This window comes from Catharus ustulatus, chromosome 15 (assembly GCF_009819885.2).
Source record: "Catharus ustulatus isolate bCatUst1 chromosome 15, bCatUst1.pri.v2, whole genome shotgun sequence".
Taxonomy (NCBI): Eukaryota; Metazoa; Chordata; class Aves; order Passeriformes; family Turdidae; genus Catharus; species Catharus ustulatus.
This window is the reverse complement of record NC_046235.1, coordinates 13,930,993-13,950,826: the sequence shown is the minus strand read 5'-3', so window position 1 is coordinate 13,950,826 and position 19,834 is coordinate 13,930,993. Positions and strand designations below refer to the sequence as shown.

The 19,834-nt window shown below is 46.3% G+C and overlaps 1 protein-coding gene across 7 annotated transcripts; it reads left to right on the top strand.

The window, feature by feature from the left end:
* Positions 1-222: 222 nt before the first annotated feature.
* On the top strand, positions 223-18,491 carry FAXDC2 (fatty acid hydroxylase domain containing 2). Of its 7 annotated transcripts, none has more exons than XM_033073039.2 (11): positions 223-422; positions 3,906-4,017; positions 6,559-6,623; positions 7,707-7,754; positions 9,980-10,071; positions 10,171-10,268; positions 10,963-11,084; positions 11,402-11,607; positions 12,474-12,579; positions 13,557-13,723; positions 14,612-18,491. In XM_033073039.2, exons 4-11 carry the CDS (start codon positions 7,707-7,709, stop codon positions 14,766-14,768), a joined length of 996 nt encoding a protein of 331 aa, XP_032928930.1. In that variant the 5' UTR covers positions 223-422; positions 3,906-4,017; positions 6,559-6,623; the 3' UTR covers positions 14,769-18,491. The 7 variants fall into 7 exon arrangements, with proteins under 7 accessions (XP_032928930.1, XP_032928928.1, XP_032928932.1 ...); XM_033073037.2 differs by having other exon boundaries at positions 3,897-4,017; XM_033073041.2 differs by lacking the exon at positions 223-422 and adding an exon at positions 2,217-2,706.
* The last annotated feature ends 1,343 nt before the right edge of the window (positions 18,492-19,834 follow it).

Below are 19,834 nucleotides of genomic sequence, written 5' to 3'. Positions count from 1 at the left end.
TTGGCTCTCGCGAGAGAGAGCGAGAGATGGCGGAGCCGGCGGCGCGCGCGACGGGGCGGGGGAGGGGGCGGGAACGGTACTGCGCGCGGCCGCGGTGCCCGCACTGGGCATGCGTGCAGCCCTGGCCGGCTCGTGTTTCTCCTCTTCCTGCCCCCCCACAGTGCAGCTAATGGGCTCGCCCAGGCCCCCCCGGCACTACTAACGGCGGGCGAGTCCAAACTCCGCGAGCGGGGGGGAGCGATGAGGGAGCTGGGTGCCTCCGCTCCTTGAAGGAAGAGGCGCCATAACGCCCACCGGGGCTGGGGTGGGCTCCCAGCATGGGGAGCCCCCAGCACCCCGATCCCTTGGGACACGGGCTGCGCCGAGCCCTGGCAGAGCGTCCCCGAAAGAAGCAGCGGCCGCCCCTCCCTCACCAAAGGGAGGTGAGGGGGTCCCCGGGTCCGGGTTAGGCCCGAGCCCCCCGGGCTCCCAGGCCACGGGCGCGCAGGGTGGGAGTGCGGTGAGGGTTTGGTTCCACAGGGGGATTTCTTAAGGCCCAGAGAGCGAACCACTGCGGTCCTGTTTGCTTCTATGGTGTAGTGCATATCAAGCTCCTTGAGCAAGTTCTGCTTCTTCCTGCAGGGGCATAGAAGTCATTTAAGTTCCTACTACACCTGCAGACTTTTAGTCTGGCTTCTCCTGTTCCAGGAATGGAATTTAAATTACGTTAGCAACAGAAGGTTGTAGCTGGTAAAGCAGCTACTGCTTGTGTAACACGGCAGCCAACACTTGCTTTGCTGGCTGATGCTGATGACAGATAGGCAATTCATTTGGAAACTTGTCTACTAATTAAGCTTAGATAGTATTTCCTTTCTTTTAGACTGCTTTCCTTCTGGACAGGGTTGTATCTGTTGTAAAATAGGTATGTGCCTCTATATATACATATGTTCTGGTACTGGATTGTCTGCCCACCGTATGGGAGTCTTTCCCTAAATCTTGGCTACATGCCCAGCATTTTGATCAAAATATCTGGAAAAGCAGATATTGGTGTCTTTCATATGTCAGACACTGTTCAACAGCTCAGGTTTAATGCTTATGCCTCAGCAGAAAAGTTACCTTTAGAAAAGAAGAGAGTTTTTCAAGTGCTGCTGCTGTCAAGTGACCTTGCTGCTGTCAGCATCTTATTACATTCCCTTTATTGAGCATTATTTTGATTCAGAGTTTATCTTCAGCGATGATAGAGAGTTACCCTTTTGCCTTAGCTCTGCAGTCTCTGGCGTTGCATAATTTATGCAACATGCAATATGCTGCACTGCCAGAGTAATCACCTTTCTTGCCGTGGTCAGTTGAGTCTGTACTGTTCTTAGCAGGTAAATTCAGCAGGCTGAATTACATTACACTGTAAATATAAGGTTAAATTTTTATTTCCCAAAAGAGTTCAGAGTAATTTTTCTTGCTCATAAACCCAGCGCTTGAAGGGATGTTGAGTCCAGGGGAAAAGGGAGGATGCATCTCCTCAGGCCAGTGTAAATATCTGTGCCTTGTACTGTAATAAAAGTGTGTTGCAGGCAATAATCACCTGTGATAAATTACATTTGTAGTGTGTCAAAATTTGTGTGTTAAAAAAAAAGCTGTTCAAGGATGTTTGCAAGCCCTTGTGGGAAGACCTGGGTTCATGTTTTGTTTGATGAGATCAGAATTTCTTTCAAACATGATATGGCTAATAAAGATTCAGAATAGCTGGGAAAAGCACCCTGCTCTTTAACAAGTCCCATCATTTCTGTATTTGGAGGTTACCAAGGTTGCCTCCAGCTCCAGCACTCCAAAGCAGGTCTTGAAGAGTCCTTACATCTACACATGAATGTAGAGCTGCATTATAAGGTGAAATAAAAGTCTTTAGCTCAACATTTTCACACTGGGCAGCTTGAGCTGCATGTCTTGTTGTGCCTTTTGGAGCTTAGGCACAGCACCACAAGAAAACTTATTATGGGAATCCTGGAAGGTGAATTGGCGTTTTCCTCACCCTTCTGTTGTTCCACGTGCTCCCACAGCAACCACTGTGGTGCCCTGGAAGAGGGTGAGAAATTGGTTCAGAATTCAGGGAATTAGGCAGTAATGATTCAGTAATTAGGCAGTGGGTGATGTGTCCATGTTCAGATTCCTCTTCAGCCTTAGAGGAATTATCAGTATGGGCTTGTTCAGTCCCCTGAAAGATACTTCCTGGATTTTCCCTGATGTTCCTCTCAAACAGTGAAACAACCAGTGACTATTAAAAAAAACATGGGGAGTGAACAAAATTGTATATGAAGTGTCTGATCAAAAAGCTTTTTTTACTGTGAAGAAATCAGACTTCTTGAATGGCTCAGCAAAGATTGCAGCAGCATTGGAGAGTCTGTGGTGGAGACATCAGCACAGGGCAGCCAGCAGGCAGGAATTAGTGACAACCTGTGCTAGACACAAAATTGCAGCAGAAGATCACTGGCATTTACAACCCTATGACTAATGTGCTGAGCTGTCCCTATGGGTATGAATATTTCAGAGATCATCCATGTTGGAGCTGAATAGTGGTTCAAAAGGAACTCTGAGGTCTGAAAATCACTCTTGTCACCTACTATTGGCTGTTGGATGAACAGCCCTCCCCCTGCAAGCTCAAATCCAAAGATCAGCTGAGGACATTATCCTTATGGCACCCCTCTCTTGAGATGCTCATTTCCACTTCCTCTGCACGTGAGTAAATAGTTCGAAGGAATCACATTCCTCTCCGTTGAGCCTGCTCTGTTTGATAAATACCAATTAATAGCAACAGCTAAGAATTACAACTTCTGTCTGGACCAGGGAATAGCTGGAATTAGGCAAGAGAAGGTGATGATGGGAACAGTTACAGTGTCAAAGGCTGTTCAGTCTTGCAGAGCTCTCTGTAGTTTGAGGTGTTACTGAGAAAGAGTGTGTGTTGCTTCACCTGTGAAGGGCAAACAAAGCTAACTGTGAGGCAGAGATGATATTCTGTTTTTCCTCCTGTGGAAAAATAGATCTGGAAAGTTATGATAGCAACACCCTCAGTTCTCAGAGCTTAGTTTGCAATAGGTCACTGTTTATGGGCTAAGTAACAGATTGGGGCCACATTTGCATAAGAAAGATCGATGCTGCTGTAAATTACATCTTGCTCTCTGCAATACCATAATTACACACTTTATGGTCTGTAAACATCATGTTTAAAGACAACTGAACCCAAGCACATACTAACCTACGTGTATCTTCACCTCACCCATGCAAGCAAGGCCTGTGACTGGTCGAGGGCACTGTGTAGCAACAGAGTTGGAGCAATTTTTAGACTTAGTACAACAGCATGAAAACTAGACTGCTGTTTTTTTGCCATATTCCACAGTAACCCTTACTGCTTTTAACAAATAAACCTTTGGCCCATTCAGTTGCATGGGCAGTAGCTATTTTGTGTTGCAGCCATGACTTAGTGAATTATAAAAACTACTTATCTTTAGGATGTCGGTGGCTTTTTTATTCTCAGGCACAGTGATGAAAAACTTGCCTGCAGAGATGTATTCCTCGTGCTTAAGTGAGTAACAGTGTGCACATACACACGAGGAACACTGCCAGCTCTAACAGTGACATGGCACTGGCTTCACATGACTTGTCTGGGAGGGGACAGGCAGCTCCTGCTTGGAAACACCCCTGTTGCCCTTGCATAAACCCTCATACAGTTTCGACAGCAGTAGTGGAAAGTGAGGAGTTGAACTCTGGGCTCTGAATAGACACAAAGGACCTCTCCTAGGCTACCATCAGCAGGAGGTGAGCAAAGAACAGGCAGCCAGAGTTCAAGGGTGTAGTAGCTTGAAAAGATACGGTGGAGACTTTGAGGAAGTCCTTAAAAGGTAACGTGTCTGTGTGAAGTCCATTGTCAGCTTTTCTAGGAACGAAGGCTCCCCCTAAAAGCGTGCAGTGCTTGGTAGGACATCAAACAGCACGTCTGCTCCTGGGTCTGCCCACACAGAGTGGCTGATATGCAACTGTTCAGGTGACCAGGTAAGTGCTCCTGTGTCTTTTGTTCTGTATGTTCTGTACTGTCACAGCCCTTCTTCTCCCAGGAGTGGTTTTCCACTGTGTGCCGTATAAAGGTTGATTTCAGTGAAGAACTCCACTGGAAGGCACGAGGAATTGGGACAGGCAGCCAGTCCATCACAGCACATGGAGCTGTTCTGAGCTGCACCTGCCATGCAGTGGCTGGTGGCAGAAGGATGCAGTACAGGGAAAGGGCGCCTGTGCTGCCTCAGCTTGAGGCAAAATAAAATAAAAGAGAACAGCAGGCATGGGGCATAAATAATAGTTTTAAACATGTTAAATGTGAAAAATACAGCAGTTTTGGGGTTTTTTTCAGATTATACTCAGATTGTGTTGAGCATTTTAAAACTACTTATAGAGGAAAAATTCACGTTAGGAAAATTCAGTGAAAACAAGATCTGTAACTTAATGAACAGTTGTTGGGCAAATTAAGTTATACATGGAAATAATAATATAAAAAATGTATTAGAATTCTTGTTTGACTAGTGTATGTTTCCCCTTTAATGTCAAGAGACTGATTGGAAAAGCAATTACTTTACTCTAGGATTGAGAATTTGCTTTGGATCAAATTTTGTGTTAACTAATTCGAAATAACTGGAAAGGAACTTTTTTTTTAAAGCAGTCCTAGTTCTAACTGATGTTTGGAAATAGCTGCAGGCAGCTGAGAGCTTCAGGGGTTGATTTGGGGCTGTAAAATATGCCAGCATGAGAGCAGTGCCAAGCAGCTGAATGGCTTTTTTGTTTGCTGAAACAGCCATGGTTACATGAATGGTTTTTTAATGTATTGGGTTGTATTCTGAATCAGGAGAGACACAATAAAAAGAGAGTAGGTAATGAGATGTTGGGGAAAACCTACTATATCCAAATTTTTCTGGGTTTAATGTAAATAATGTAAAATTTTATCCTGAAAAGTGGCTTAATAAAGGCAGTGTTCTGAAACAGAGGGTAAGCAGATATGGCAGCTCTGCTTTGAACTGGAAATCTTTGCCCAAGCCAGCCTTCTGTCATAAATACTAGAAATGTAATTGCAATTTTAACTCTTTCCTAAATGGACAGAATATGTGGCTCAGTCAAGTAATAGCTCCTTCTAAAAACTCAAAGCAGAGTCACATTTCCTACAGTGCTGTGCTCTGGAGCTCTTTGCATGCAAAGCTTCAGCAGGTTTGAGTCAGCAGTGCTGGATGGAGGAACCTCTGGAGCATCAGCCTTCCAGCTCAGTGAGGCTCCTCTTTCCAGTCTTCCTCTCCTAATCTAATGTCTGCTACCAAGTCATCAGAGCAGAATAATCTCTTTAACCACAGAAAACTATGGCCAGCACTGTTTACTGTCCCAGCAGAATAATTGGATATTGCTCTTTTCAGCTCCTTACTGGGTGGCTGTAAAAGATAGGATGTGCACAGCCTAATTTTTTTGGTTCTAACTCTTATTATAACAAAAAAAAAAAAATTCCAAGTGGGAAAAAATTACAGTGAAGGTTGTCAAATACTGGAACTGATTTCCTAGAGAAGCTGTGAAATCTCCCTCTGTGCAGACACTCAACTGTTCAAGGCTTTGAACAACCTGTTAAGAAAGCTGGAATGGAGCAAAGCCTCAAAGGAATGGATTATTCAAGCCTGACTTATTTCAGGTTTTAGTAATGTTTTCCTGGAGGCAGTGGCCACACCTGGCCTGAAAGGACCTGTGTGACAAGATGGGCACTTAGTGGATGTTACATAATGGCCATGATTAGAAGATCTTTTAAAAATTAAGATCCATTTAAATTTGTCCTGTGGCATGCTATTTCTGCTGTTCTCTTCAGGCTAGCAGGTTATTTTTGGTTGTTTCTTACGGGTGTTCCTCATCAGATATATTAAGAGTTCAACTGTATTTTATCAATAAAGATGTGGTTGGCAAACAATATATGAGAGGAAAAGAAAATCCCACAGACTGGCTGTGGTAGCTCACAAATTGCAGTGGTGAGGAGTTCTGTGTCTGGGGAAGGACCAGAAGCCCTGGGACACTGCAGGTTCCCCATCACATTCTCACTTTAAGCAATAGAACCTTAGGCACCTCTCACACCACCTTTTTTAGCTGAGGGAGACAAAGAGAACTTGGATTTGGTTTACTTTTCAAGACTACTACCAAAACTTAGCATTTCCCATAGGAGTACATCCAACCCTAGTGTTAAAATACAGGGTTGGGAGTTGGCCTCAGGGTTTCAAGTTTCAAATCCCTTTTTGCCTTACTTTTTTTTTTTTCCTTCTCAGAACTTTCTAACATCAGTTTCTTCCACTAAAGTGGGTGGTGTGTTGTGGTGGGTTGGCCTTGCTCTTTTGTGTCTGTGAGTAAGCAGGAAGATGATGTCTAATTTTTCTGTCTCATGCCCTTTTACCTGCATACTAATATGTAATGTAACAGAGCTGGGAACACCTGTAACTAAACAGAGTTGTATTTGTAAGAACATACCCAGAAGGCTGTAATTTCAAATCTAAACCTCCTGACTAACACAGGATTTCTTTCTGACAGTTTATTCCTCCTTTCTGAAACACTGCAAGAAGAGTACTCCCAAGAGGCTTCCCTCCATCATCAAGGTAATAGAATATCATCTTCCTAATGAGGAAATTTCCAACTGTTTGTACCCTAGACAGGGACCTTTGAACCTTCTCTGTGCTTGCCTTTGTACTTTAGGTAGCAGTTTGCCTGTGCTTGAATATTCTGCTGAGTAGGAAAAACAAAATGGATTAAGTTCTGCAATCCTCAGTAATCTGGCTGTCCTATTATTAGAAGTTGTGTGTTTATTCTTAAAGACCATGTGAAACCAAGAAAACATTAAGAAATGTTTTGTTAACTTTTGCTAATTATATTTGATGATAAGACTGCAGAAATATAAAAACAGCTATGCAGTAATCCCTAGGACAGCCTGAACATGGCCTGAAATGCAGGCAGTGAAGCCCCAGCAGCTACTCAAACCTTGGGTTTGATTTATTTTTAAAATTTCTTTTAAAGAAACAATCAACAAATGTTCAAGCAGAGCTAAATGGTGAGAGATTCATTATGAGATGGCCACATGCCCATTTAGGACTTTAATCCTCTAAGTGTCTGTAGCAGGACTTGAAGCAAAGATGATTTTCTTACCGTGCTCTTAAACTGTCACTCAGAGTTTGAGTGAAGCCTGTAGGGCTCTATTCTCTGTGGCACAAACTCACTTTGTTTTCATCCCTGTTTGTTTAATTGCATGTTGTCATTATGGAAGAACATATGTCCCAGATTATTGTTTCCTTACAGCCTGGGAAGGGCTGGAGTAGCTGCTGGGTGCTGCAGTGTGTTCCTGGGCCAGATCAAGGGAGGAAGTATTGCCACAACACACCAGTGACACAATCAAAAGCTTTGGTTTTGGCTGTTCTCCCATTTTTCTTTGTTATCCTTGCATCCCTGTTAATCTTCTGGGACACTACTAACTCCTCAGGAAATAAAGGCAATTTTCTTCTGAAAAGCTCAGCTTTGCTCCATGGCCATCACACAAAGGATGGAGCACGACAGGACATGGCACAGAGTAAATATTTTACACTTTTACCTCTGAACTGCAGGTGGAGGGGATTTGCTGTTGTCAGCATCATATTCTGCCACTCTCCAGCTGGACAAGGTTCACTTACTGAAATCACCTTTTATTTCAGATGGAAGCAGACTCTGGATATTCCTCCTCTGCTGAGCTGCAGAAGCAGGTAAAGGCTCAAGCTCATCATCATGCAGGCGCTTTGGAAGGCTGAATTGTGTAATCACCTTCTAAGAGAAGTGACAGACACATCCTCATTCTGAACATTTTAGCATGCTTAGGAGCTCACCTCTTACCACTAAAGCAACAGTTCCCCAGCATTTTTCCCTTTCAGTGGACTGCAGCTACAGCAGCAAGTGGGGAAGGACCTGTTATCTTTTCTGGCTTGGCAAGAACCACAGTCCCCCATAACCAGAAGCTGTGCCACCTCATCAGAGTGGTCCTGCTAAACTCTTATTGCCACCTGGTGTGCCCCACTCTCTTTACCTTGCCAGCACTTACCCTGTTCTGCACTTAGGGAGTCTGCCACCTTCTACAAGCACTTTAAGAGCAAGAACTCAAGCAATTTGTGAATTGGTTTGGAAACTACTGTGCTGTAGCTGTTGGCATGAGGACAAACAGGGTATTAAGCACTTGGACTTGATGAACAAGATTTTTTCCTATGTAAACTTCTCTACTTCTGCATCTCATGTAATTATATTGTGTGGGATTAATGTAATCACTTCATCACATGCAATAAAAACACAGCCTCAAAACAGGACAGTTTCTAGCCAAAGGGCTGTTAAAATAGCTGAAGTGCTGAACTTTAGTTCCTCTTTGTCCTGTCTCAAAGCAGGACATGCACAGTGTTTGTGAGTATTAGGAGTTTAAACTGAGGTTTGAAACTCTTGACCTGGAGAATGTTTAAGCAACTGAAACCTTATTTGGGCTAACTGGAAATTCTGACACTTGCAAGAGAAAATTTTTGTTTGGTATGCTCTTCATCCCAGGAGAAAAATGATTTATAGGATATGAGTCTGTTAAAAAGCTCAAAGCTTTCTATAGCTTCTGTAACCTTTTTTTTCTGAAGAATATGTAAGTGATGGTAAAGACTGAGAAAATCTTACATCAGCATACATGGGGCATAACATGGCTGCAGCTGGAAGTATGAAACTGCTAAGGGAGCAAATCCCTGGTCCAGGATCCAGCAGGCACTATCTGTTGCTGGAGGAGAGGCTTTTGCCAGCCTGGCATTTGCACTTCAGTACCCCCAGTGATAACAGTGGCAGTTGATTGCACTGCTCTCATATAAATCTTAGGGTTCACAAATACCCAACTATAGGGCAAGAGTCCTGCCAGTTTCTTCCTCCCTATCTGATTTTTCAATTAAAAAAAAAAAGAGGTGATAGGGAGAAATGGTTGGTTGGTTGTTTTAACAGTGAATGTTTTAGTGCTAATGAGCAAGGTTCTGTCCTGGGACAAATAAATATTGCTTATAAGTCCTGGGCCACATTTCATGATCTGTAGCTGTTACAGAATGTAAAAGCCATGTAAAGAGGATTCCTTTATATTGCATTATCCTAAAGCACCTGCATTTGGCATTTCTCAGAGCTGCCTCTCTTGTTTGTCCTCTCTGACAGGAGGTGAGCAGGACAGCAGCTATGAGTCACACTGTGTTCACTGTTTGTTTGTGCAGGACAACACAACAGTTAAAAAAACAGGAAGGACAGGGGAATGAAGAAGACAGTAGCTGGTTATTATACTATTGCACTGATTTTTTAAAAACATTTACACTGCAAATAGATATAATTCATATTCACTCACAAAACCCAAATTAATTGCACTCCAGAATCAATTCCAACTTGGACTACTGTAAAAGACAGATCGTTAAATATAAATTTGTTGTATATTTGCTAAACAACTTTGTTTTGCATATTTAAATATTCAAATATATTGAATACTGCTTTTTTAATATGCTTATTCCTGTTAATCAGGTCATCTGAGCACAGCAGTTCTTGACTGCTGTGGGGAGAAAACACTGAGGGAGGGAGGTGCTGAGATGGAGTACTATTCCTTCTTGCCCAGTGTTCCTTTCCTACTGCTCTGAGTTATCCAGAAACCCCTGGAGTTACAGCCCTCCAGGTACAACATTTGGCAGCATGCCAAATAAAAACAGAGGGAAAACATCAGTGGTCCTTTCTTCTCCCTTTGGTTATTCCAGAGAAATTCCACATCAGTCATGCAGGTCTTGTAAGCATGACAGATGGATAATATCCCACAACAGCTTTGTTATTGTGTTCTTCAGAGTGTGTGTGAAGCAAACAGGCCATCACAGGACTGCCTTCATCATTTCAAATACCAAAAATGCCAGGGCAGGACACAGCAGCATGTGCTTACTCTTGTTGCTTCTCACAGGGAAAGAAGCTCTCACATGCCTTGAGGATCAGTGCCTACGTCTTCAGTACAGGCCTGCTCCTGTTCACTGCCTTAGTGAACTCTGCTTCTTGGTAAGAATGTTCAAACAAAGCAGCTTGAGGAGAAGCTTTTCTATGGAAAGGGGAAAAGTGGATGAATAGATGAGCAACCAAGCACTGTTATTCCCACAGGTTTATGCAGAATGTAACTTTAGGCAATTTCTGGCAAACAGCATGGTTGGAGTTCTACGATTATATGGAGGGAGATGAGTGGACAATCTTCCTCATTGGTGAGTTTTAACAATGCTTCTCAGGAGAAATCATCCATGTATTACATATAAAAGGGAGACATGGCCAAAACTCACTAGTCCTCCCACTGACAAGCACTGGCTTGGAAGGTACCCACAGCTCATGTTCTGCTTTTGGATGGGGTCACCATCAGAACCCTGTTCACATTAAAAATCTGATCTTTTTGCTGCTGCTAAGTGGCTTCCCTGTGAAGACACTTTTGCTCCTGTGAGAACTGAATTACTCAGTAGAACTAATTACTAAAAACATAAGTAAATGTAGTGAATTCTACTCTTGCTGTAGTACTTACAAAACTCTTTTTTGTGATTAGCAGCTGGTGAACAGAACTGGTAGGGACCTTGCAAGGTCCTAGAGACCAACTCAAACTTACCCTGCTTGCATTTAAAAGCAACAGAGACCTCCTAGCCACATAGAAGTCTTTTCTTAGCTTCAGTTAGGTCAAGTTTCAACCTCTGAGACATTTGTCTGCTCTAACCTCCTTCCCATTCTTTAATCTTACCTGGATGTCAGAACTTACCTCTCTTCCATTTTAAAACATTTTGGGGCAGGGGACACACACTTGGCACATCTGGGCCCCAGCAAGGTCCTCTGGGTACTATGCCAGTGTATTTTGTTTCTGATTTAGCCATTGTTCCCAATTCATTCAAACATGTCTGCCCTTTCCTCATGCCACAGGGGCTGCATTGGTGCCTGCACTTGCTTTCTGGGGCTTCAATGGAATCCTTCTGGTGGCTGATATAACAGGAAAGCCAACTTTCATAACTCGCTATCGCATTCAGCTGGGCAAGAATGATCCTGTAAGTACTTCTTACTCTGCCTTTTCTGCTGACTAAACACCTCCTGCAATCTCTTAGGCCAGGAATGGGGAGAAGAACCTGTTATGCTTTTCTCTTGCAACCAGATAGGATTCCAGGAGGATCAAGCCAAGTCTTGTACACCCACTGCAGGGAGGAAGGCAGATCCTGTTATGAGGCTACTGAGTAGATCTGCACTGACTGATTGTTAAAGAGCTGATCCCAAAACTAACTGCCTAAAAATCTTAAAGCTTTTCATCCTTCCAACTAGAACTGCATTGCTTCTTTCTTAGCCTCAAGTCCTGACTTCTCTTTTGCAGGTGGACACAAAGAAACTGTGGAAAGCCATCTACACAGCGCTGGCTAATCAGTTCTTTATCTCCTTTCCCATGCTTGTGCCCATGTTCTACATCATGAAATGGTGGGACACCGCCTTCAGCAAGGAATTGCCAACCTTCCAGTGGTTTCTTGTGGAGCTAAGCATTTTTACTGTAGTAGAGGAAATTCTCTTCTATTATTCACACAGGTGAGCTGAACACAGGAACAGGACTTTTGATTTTCCTCCTTGCCTTTAAGCTTATACCCTACAAGAGCAAAAATCCTCATCCCTCTGTTCCAGCAATTTGGTATTTATATGGGAAATTTTACAGGTCCTGTAAAATCCACTCTCACAACATGAGGCCTTGGTGCTGCCAGTAACTGTAGTAAATAAAAATGGGTAGAATTTTAAAGGTAGAACAGCTTAAAAACTAAGTAAGAAACCAAATAGACAGTTTTACACAGAATCTGTAACCCAGCATTCTTTGAAAAGAACAAGACTGTCCTGAAACACAAAAATCTCAAAGGTCAGTGACTGATCTCTGTTCCCTTGTACAGCACCTATAAATCAGGGCCTGACTCCCAGCACTGCAGGATTTCCAAACACTGACACCAATATTAGAGACAGAACTAAAGCAAGCAAGACAAAAGAAGTGAAGCAAGTACAGTACTCAGAAATCTGTAGGTTTCCCTTTAGGACAAATGCACCCAAAAAATGTAAATGCCGTTTTTTACAAAGGATCCATGAAACTGAAAATTCTGATTCTTTGACAGTTGCCAGTAGAAAAAGTCAGAACAGTGAGTCTTCCCCTAAATAGTATTCCCAGATTTGAATAAATAAGTAATCCAGGGACTGTGATTTATGGGATTTATCTGGACTGAGTTTAACATCAGTCAGCAGACATATTAATGGAATAAAGGCTCAGTACAAAGAGAGCAAAGGAATCAAGGAGTCCTACACTCTTATTGCCAGCTGCTCTGAAATCTTTATGCTAAGTCCCCTGCAGAAATTGTGTTCTGTGACTCCTTTTTTGCAGAGCTCAAAACCTGCCTTTCTCTGTTTACTCTTCCTAGGCTTGTTCACCACCCAGTGCTGTATAAGCACATTCACAAGAAGCACCACGAGTGGACAGCCCCCATCGGTGTGGTCTCCATTTATGCTCACCCAATAGAACACATAGTAAGTGGATTCTGCCATGGTCATCCTCCAGTTGCTGTGTGCAGTGGGATTTCAATTGGATGAGGTGAAATGGGAAGAGAAGTAAATATGCTCTTAGAGGCTTTTTCCTTAGGAAGAGGACACTGAGCTGCATTGCCAAGAAGCTCAGCTCTAGGAGGGTTGCAGTAATTGTTTATATTGGACTCAGTAGCTTTCAGAGCACAGATGCAAGGGCCTCCATGACTGGACAGGGCTTCCCATGAGCCCCAGGAGGACTGGGAGCACAGGCAGTGCTTTCAGCAAGAGATATGACACACAGCCTGAGTGATTGTGTGGACTTGGAATCTGTCAGGATTTTTGTGCTGGAATCAGCGTTTGCAAGGAATGTATCTCAACAATCCTCCAGCTGAGATTTCTCAGTAAAACACATCCCACCTTCAAAAGATTCCACTTAAAAATTCTATCTCCTGTTAGCAGTAGTCATGGGCTGCAGCATCAGCTCTGAGTCTCCCCAGCAGACACTGGACAGCACAATGAGGAGCCCAGCTGAGCTCTGCTGGGGCACACAGCTGGGTCTGGGCAGCCACAGGCAGGACACAGTGAAATGACACAGCAGGGTTTGTCACATTGCTCTGTGTGTCTGCAGGCCATGTCCTTTCACAGTGAGGTTTCCCAAGAGCAGCTTCAGGATTATTCCAAGGTGAAGCTGAAATTCACACCTCAGACTCCAGGGTGATTTACTGGAATCATGCTGTCCTCACCCACAGTTTGATGTCATGCCTGACTTCTGCACACTTTGCAGTAGTAGAACTCTCTTATCTCTGTTATTACTTTTTGGATGATTATATAACTTTAGTAAGGTGTTTGCAGAGGGATCTTCCCTTTTCTTTTGTTTGTTTGCACAAAACAAACATGGATCACCAGGTGATCATTCAGGTCCTAGAGAAGAGTCTGCTTGTTGTGGGCCCATTAATGAAGTAGCTTCTTCTCATTTCCAGGTCTCCAACACTCTGCCTGTGATGACTGGCCCGATGATCATGGGATCTCATATTGTTTCAATCTCAGCATGGTTCTCCATTGCTCTGGTAACAACAAGCATTTCTCACTGTGGTTACCACCTGCCCCTCCTGCCATCTCCAGAGTTCCACGACTTCCACCACCTCAAGTATGTCTGGGCACTGCTCAGCTTCCATTCTCCTGTCCCTCCTGCCTGTGCCCTGGCACCACTGACAGGGAAAGCTCCTTTCTGAGGGTAAAGTGGGTTTGCCTAACACACACCAGCAGAGCAGCTCTCCAGTTCACCTGAGAGCAGTTAAAGAGGGATTTCAAGGGATTCCAGTTCTCTGCAAGGTTCTTCCTAGAAGTTCAGAATACACTTCATGTGATCTAAAGACAGAGCAAGGGCAAGTCACACAGGTGAAATTAGTGAGCCTGCCTGTCTGTCCCTCTCCCATACACTGGGATTAGTAACATTGATCAGATTACACTGTGCCCAGGCAATCACCATTAACCCTTCCTGACAGACATTCTCAGCCTGCTGTGCTGCAGAGGGAGCAGCTGCAGCAGACTGTTCAAGGATACGTACCCCAGCAGTGGAGAAACATTCCCATCTCCCAGTGGGCATTGCATTCAGACATACTCCCCAGAAACGTCTGCCCCTGCTGCAGAACCAGCCCAGAGGACAGTTCAGTCACCACATGCCAGGACAGGGATCACTGCAGAGCTGTGCCATCTGGAAGCACACCTGCTCCACAGCCCAGGACAGCCAGGTCTTGAGAGCACATGGGGCATGGCAGCGTGGGTGTCCAATGCTCCCACAGCTCTGAGCTGCCCAGGAGAAACAGCTGCTGCTCAGTGCCACCGTTTATGGGCAGTGATGGCACCAGAGAGAAGCTGCACAAGGTTCACTCAGAGTTTGAGGTTGGACAGAGCTGCCAGGGAGACTGGTGCAGCAGAAAGCCCATGGACAGATTAGCAGAGCTCAGAAAGGAATGGAGAGAGAAGGGCAAGGTAACCTCAGTAATTTCCAGTGATGTTTATCTCTGGTTCTCAGGTTCAACCAGTGCTATGGAGTGCTGGGAGTGCTGGATTTTCTGCATGGCACAGACAAAATGTTCAGACAGTCCAAAGCCTTCGAGAGACACAAGGTCCTGCTCAGCCTCACGCCGCTCTCTGAAAGCATCCCTGATCCACCCAAGAAAGATGAGTGAACCAGCCCAGCAGCTCTTGCCCTGCAGAATGAGAGACAATGATTTATGCCAAATAGTATTTTAATCAGGAAAGAAGTTCTTGTCCACACCTAACAAAACATGAAACTGAAGTTAAATATGCTGCTTGAAACGACTGCACTTTTGCTGCCATTGTTTTCTATCTGAGACACCAAAAAAAAAACCTGCTCTAGAAATCTATTTTTAAAATCTAATGGTTTGTTTCTCTGTTACTTGCACTGTCCCTTGGTACCAGCTGCCTGTGTATGAGCCAGGTGTGTTCTGGGCCACATGGCTCAGTGTTACCATTATTAAGGTGTTAGCATCAGAGGTGAGGATTTGGCCTCTCTTGTTGGCACTCACTCTATAGAAACATCAAAGTCATTCCATCTATATGTGATACAATTAAAATCAGTTTTTGTGACTCAGAGCACCTGGGACACAGGATTGCAACTCCGTGGAAAATCTCTGGGGCACAGCTTAGAAAGACTCCCCCACACAGGCAACAAGGGCCTGACTTGCTGTGAGCAGTTTTGATACACAGGAGGTGAGTACAGGGCTGAACCTGGGGCTGCCACAGCCTCATCACTGCTCCACAAACAGCTGCACACCAAGGGAGTTTCCCCTCATGGGACAGGGAAGCAGAGCTGGGAGCTGATCCTGCAGAGCCTCCCCTCTGAGACACAGCCAAAATTCTGATCAATTACAGAGATTTTCCAAGGAAAGCAGAGTCCCTGCTGCCCTGAGCTGTGTGGAGATTAAGGAACCCCTCCAAGAAAAGACCCAAGAAAGCGGCCCCCAGAACAATGTGCACACTCCTTAGCACCCATAGACCATTCAAGACACACTGAATTCTCTCAGGGATCTTCCTAAGTCTCAGTCCTGCCTGGGGGCTGGAAAAAAAACCACCCCATTTCTCCCCAATACTAGAGCAGCCCCTCGAGGAACAGGGCTGGCCTGTGCTGCACTGACCATTGGTCACCCCAGCTCTACCTGTGGAACCAAAGTCACTGCCCCTGCTAATCTCAAGTCCCCAGAACTGCACCAGGATGAATCCAGCCCAGTCACCCATCTGCAGTTCCCTGCAGAGGGCAAGTCAGCAGAACAGAAAACCCAGGCACCACTGTCTTTTGAACTTTTTATTTTTATACATTTTTTTTGTATTAAAAAGGAAAAAGCATAATTACCACAAATTACAAAGGACTAAAGCATTACTAGAATAATGAATCACATCAGCCTAGAAAGCAGATACTCTGAATAATATTAATGTTATAATACAAGCTCTCATTCAAGTATTTTACATTTTTCTCTTTTCCTTTTATATGTGATGATCCTAGCACATGGGTCAAAGATTATGTACTATCAACAGAGATGGATCATGTACAGCGGGCCGTATTAACAGGATTTTCCTCCCAAGTGATACATGGTCTGTGATGAGTCGTTTTAAGTTTGTCTCTATTATAAATGCAGCTGAAGAAGGTTGCACACACTCTCTAGTTTTGGGAAATAGAAGGCTGAGGTTGGACACACAGGGTTTGAGAAGGGCCAGCACATGGAACCATGACCCCTTTAGCTCCAGACGAGCAGCAGAAGGCTGCACTCGCTGGGGTGCAGCTCAGTGGGTGTCTCTGAGCCACACATCCAAAGGTTTCCAACCCCAGTGGGACCAGGACAGGCTGGGGGGGGGTGAAGACGGGGAGCAGGGCTGCACCAGGGAGGCTTGAGGGACCAAGTGGTGCCAAGCACCCCCTCCCATGAGGGGCACCACTGGCACAAGCCACCCCAGTGCAGGGCTGACACCTGGGGAGAGAGCAGGAGGACAGTGTGGGGAGGGACCCCAGCACGCTCCACAGGGGCCAGCTGGCACCCAGGGCACTCCCTGCTCCTCTGGAGCTTCCCACCAAGGGGATGTGCTCGTCACAGATACATCGGTCCTATGTTCAAGTGTCTGCAGAAAGTGAAACTGTAAACTACTCCTGGAAATGCTGCCCTCCAGCCACCCGCTCCACGCCACCGAGATGAACATTTGCTTAGAAAAAAAACTGAAAGAAATTCATTTATCTGTTACCTGTATTGGAAACTTTCAAAAAGTCAGTGAGCCATTTAACATTGAGTGTAGCAACCCTCTCGAGAAGAGCCCAGCATCCATTTCAAACAGTGACAAGTGACAGAACCAGTCTCAGAGGAGACAGGAGACAATAAGCATTGCAAACACAGCTTGCTACATTTACAGTTTTCCTTTTTTTTTTTTTTTTTTCCTTTTGATAAAGTAACTGGAAAGGCATTAACAGCTAGAAGGCCCCCTCTGCACTGCCATGTGGAGCGTGGCAGGACACTGAGGTTAAACACATCAGTTTGTTACAGTACAACGACCAGTCCCGAGCAGGTGCCGAAACTCAAGGGACCCCAAGGGCTACAGTGAGAAGGCGCCATCAGGGGTGCCAGGGGGCAGCAGAAGAGATGGACAGGCAAAAACAGCAGCAGCATCATTACTTTTTAAATCTTTTTTTTTTCCCAAATGAGCATGGCAAAGCAACAAAGCCTCCTCAAAAATACACCTTCCACCTCCCCTCTGACCCCACACCACAGCTCTGTACCTGTTGCAGCCACCTGCATTCTAAAAGGCAAGTTCACCTTGGCAAGGAGCCCTAAGCTCCAGCAGCCTGGAGGACCTCCTGAGAGGAGGGGCAGGATGAGGAATGCTCCCCTGACTCAGCCTCCCTCAGCCTTTCCAGAAGCAGCTGGGGCTCCCCCCAGGCTCTGCCAGTGGCTGGACACCAGCACCATGCAGCCCTCGCGGGCTGCGGGACAATCAGCGCTCACCGGAGCAAGGCTGCAACCACTCAACCCTCTGAAATTCCAAAATGCACAACACTTGGTGGAGGTGAAGCATCCAAACTACAAGCAAGGCCTAACTCCCTCCTCTGCAGAGCTTCCTCAAATGCAGACCTCCCCTGGACAGCTGTCCCTTCACTCAGTGGGGACAAGAACCTCGCTGCTGACCCAGCCGGGCATGGACCATGTACCAGGGAGCTCCTGCCCTCTGCCAGCACTGCCCCAGCACGGAGCAGGAGGGAATGGTTCTGTGTTCCCTTCCCTGCAGGAAGGCAGGTGAGAGCGAGCAGCAGCTGCCTCAGGCTGTCCCATCCATCTTTGCTCTGTCCTGCCCACTGCTGTCCCACAGACAGCAAAACAAGGCACACGGTCCACAGAGCTGAGGGCACTGGGACCACTGGGGTTGCTCTTCTGACCCACCTTCCCCTGGGTGCACACACTGATGTGACAAACCACTGACTTGGCAGAGGGGGGAGGGAAAACACTTCCATGCCAAGGCTAGAACCTCAGGATCAAAATTAAAAATTATTCAAAAATCAATATTTTGGGAAATTCTCTGGAAAATGTCCTACCTCTTCTACAACCCAAGCAATTCCATAGTCTGCTCTACAAGCAACAACTCCATAGCAGCAGCTTATCCCTCCCCATTTCCTATGAATTTGTTGCTAAAATGCAGACAATTGACTTCAAGAGAGAACATGCCAATGAAAGGAGCACAGACACAGCAGCAAGGAGCACCTGTGGCACATCCAGACCTGCCTCCACTTGCAATCAACCAGCAACACATCTACAATGCCCTTGATCGACTCTCCAGCCTCCTCCTTCCCAAATCAGGGACAAACCCTCCTATATAGGTAACCTTAGAGATCTGACTCCAGCTCACAAGAGGGGAAATCCAGAGATAACAGTCACGGCCACAGCACTGTACAAGTGTTACTTTTGCCCATCTTGCCCAGTTCCCACCCCACAACCCCAGAGCACTGCTGCCATAACGGAGCTCCACAGCCTCGGGTGGGCTGTGATCAGGTGTGAGCGGTACCAGCTGCAGGGTGACATGGCAGGGGTGCACCACCCAGGGCAGGATCACCAGCAAACAGCCAAGCAGCAGCTCCCCAGCCTCTCAAACCCAGCTGTGCTTTTGATTCTAGCAGCAGTTCACAAAGCCACCCCACCCAGACCAGCCCACCTGCCCCCATCACAGCAGCGTTCTGGAGGCAGTGTCAGTTTGGGAAGTGATGGCCTCAGCCAGGGCCCCACATGCACCCACAGCCCCTTGCTGATGGACAGCTTGGCCGTGCTTCCCCTCTTGCTCCTGCTCTCAGTTCCTGGCTGCTCTCACCCACCCTGCACCCACCCTGCAGCCACACAAGGACGGCCCTGGAGAGATGATGACTCCTTCCAGCTGTGAAATACAGCTCAGGCTCAACTGGATCCCTTGGGAAAACATCGTTCAGTACCAGCTGGTGACTTTGCAGAGAGGGCAACAGAAGGAGCTGTACCTTTGGAGTGATGCATCATGTGCCCACTCCACACTGCACACAGGAGCTCTGGAGCTCACAGGGATGGAGCCCCAGAGCCACAGCCAAGCCTGGGATCCCAGGGACCCAGCAGAAGGAGCACAGTGGCAGCAAGGCAAGTGGGTCTGGCTGGAAAGGAACACAACTTCCCAGTGCTGCCTCTGGAGCATCTCCAGAGGCAGCACTGGACATCTCAGACATCTCCTGCCTGACACACACCCCTCACAGCCTGGGGAGGGTTTGCCTGCCAAAGTCCACCTGGTGCTGGGTGTAAGGATCAATCACCTGCCAGAGCAGCTCTGCTGTCACCCCCTGCCTCAGCCGAGCAAGGAGCTACACGGTGTCATCTCAGCCCTTGGAAATGCACAGGGACTGTGCCCTGAGTGGGACACTCCATGCAGCCACCTGCCACAACACAACAGGAAAGCCAAGAGCTCTCCTGGGCCAGGCAGGGCCCCTGCTTACCACCAGCAGCCCTGAGCCAGTGCCTGCTGTGGGACAGCGTTCCCAGGGCTGCCTCACTCCCTGTCAGGCTACAGCAGAAGCAGCCCTTGCTCACAGTCCCCCCAGCTGCTGTGCCCATCTCCCTGCTCACTCCCCAGCCACGCTGGAAGCACAGACAGGAGCAGAGCCAGCTCCTGCCCAGGGAGGGCCGGGGGTGTGAGCAAGGCCATGACAGGAACAGTCACTGTCGAGGGGACAAGGCTGCCATGGTAC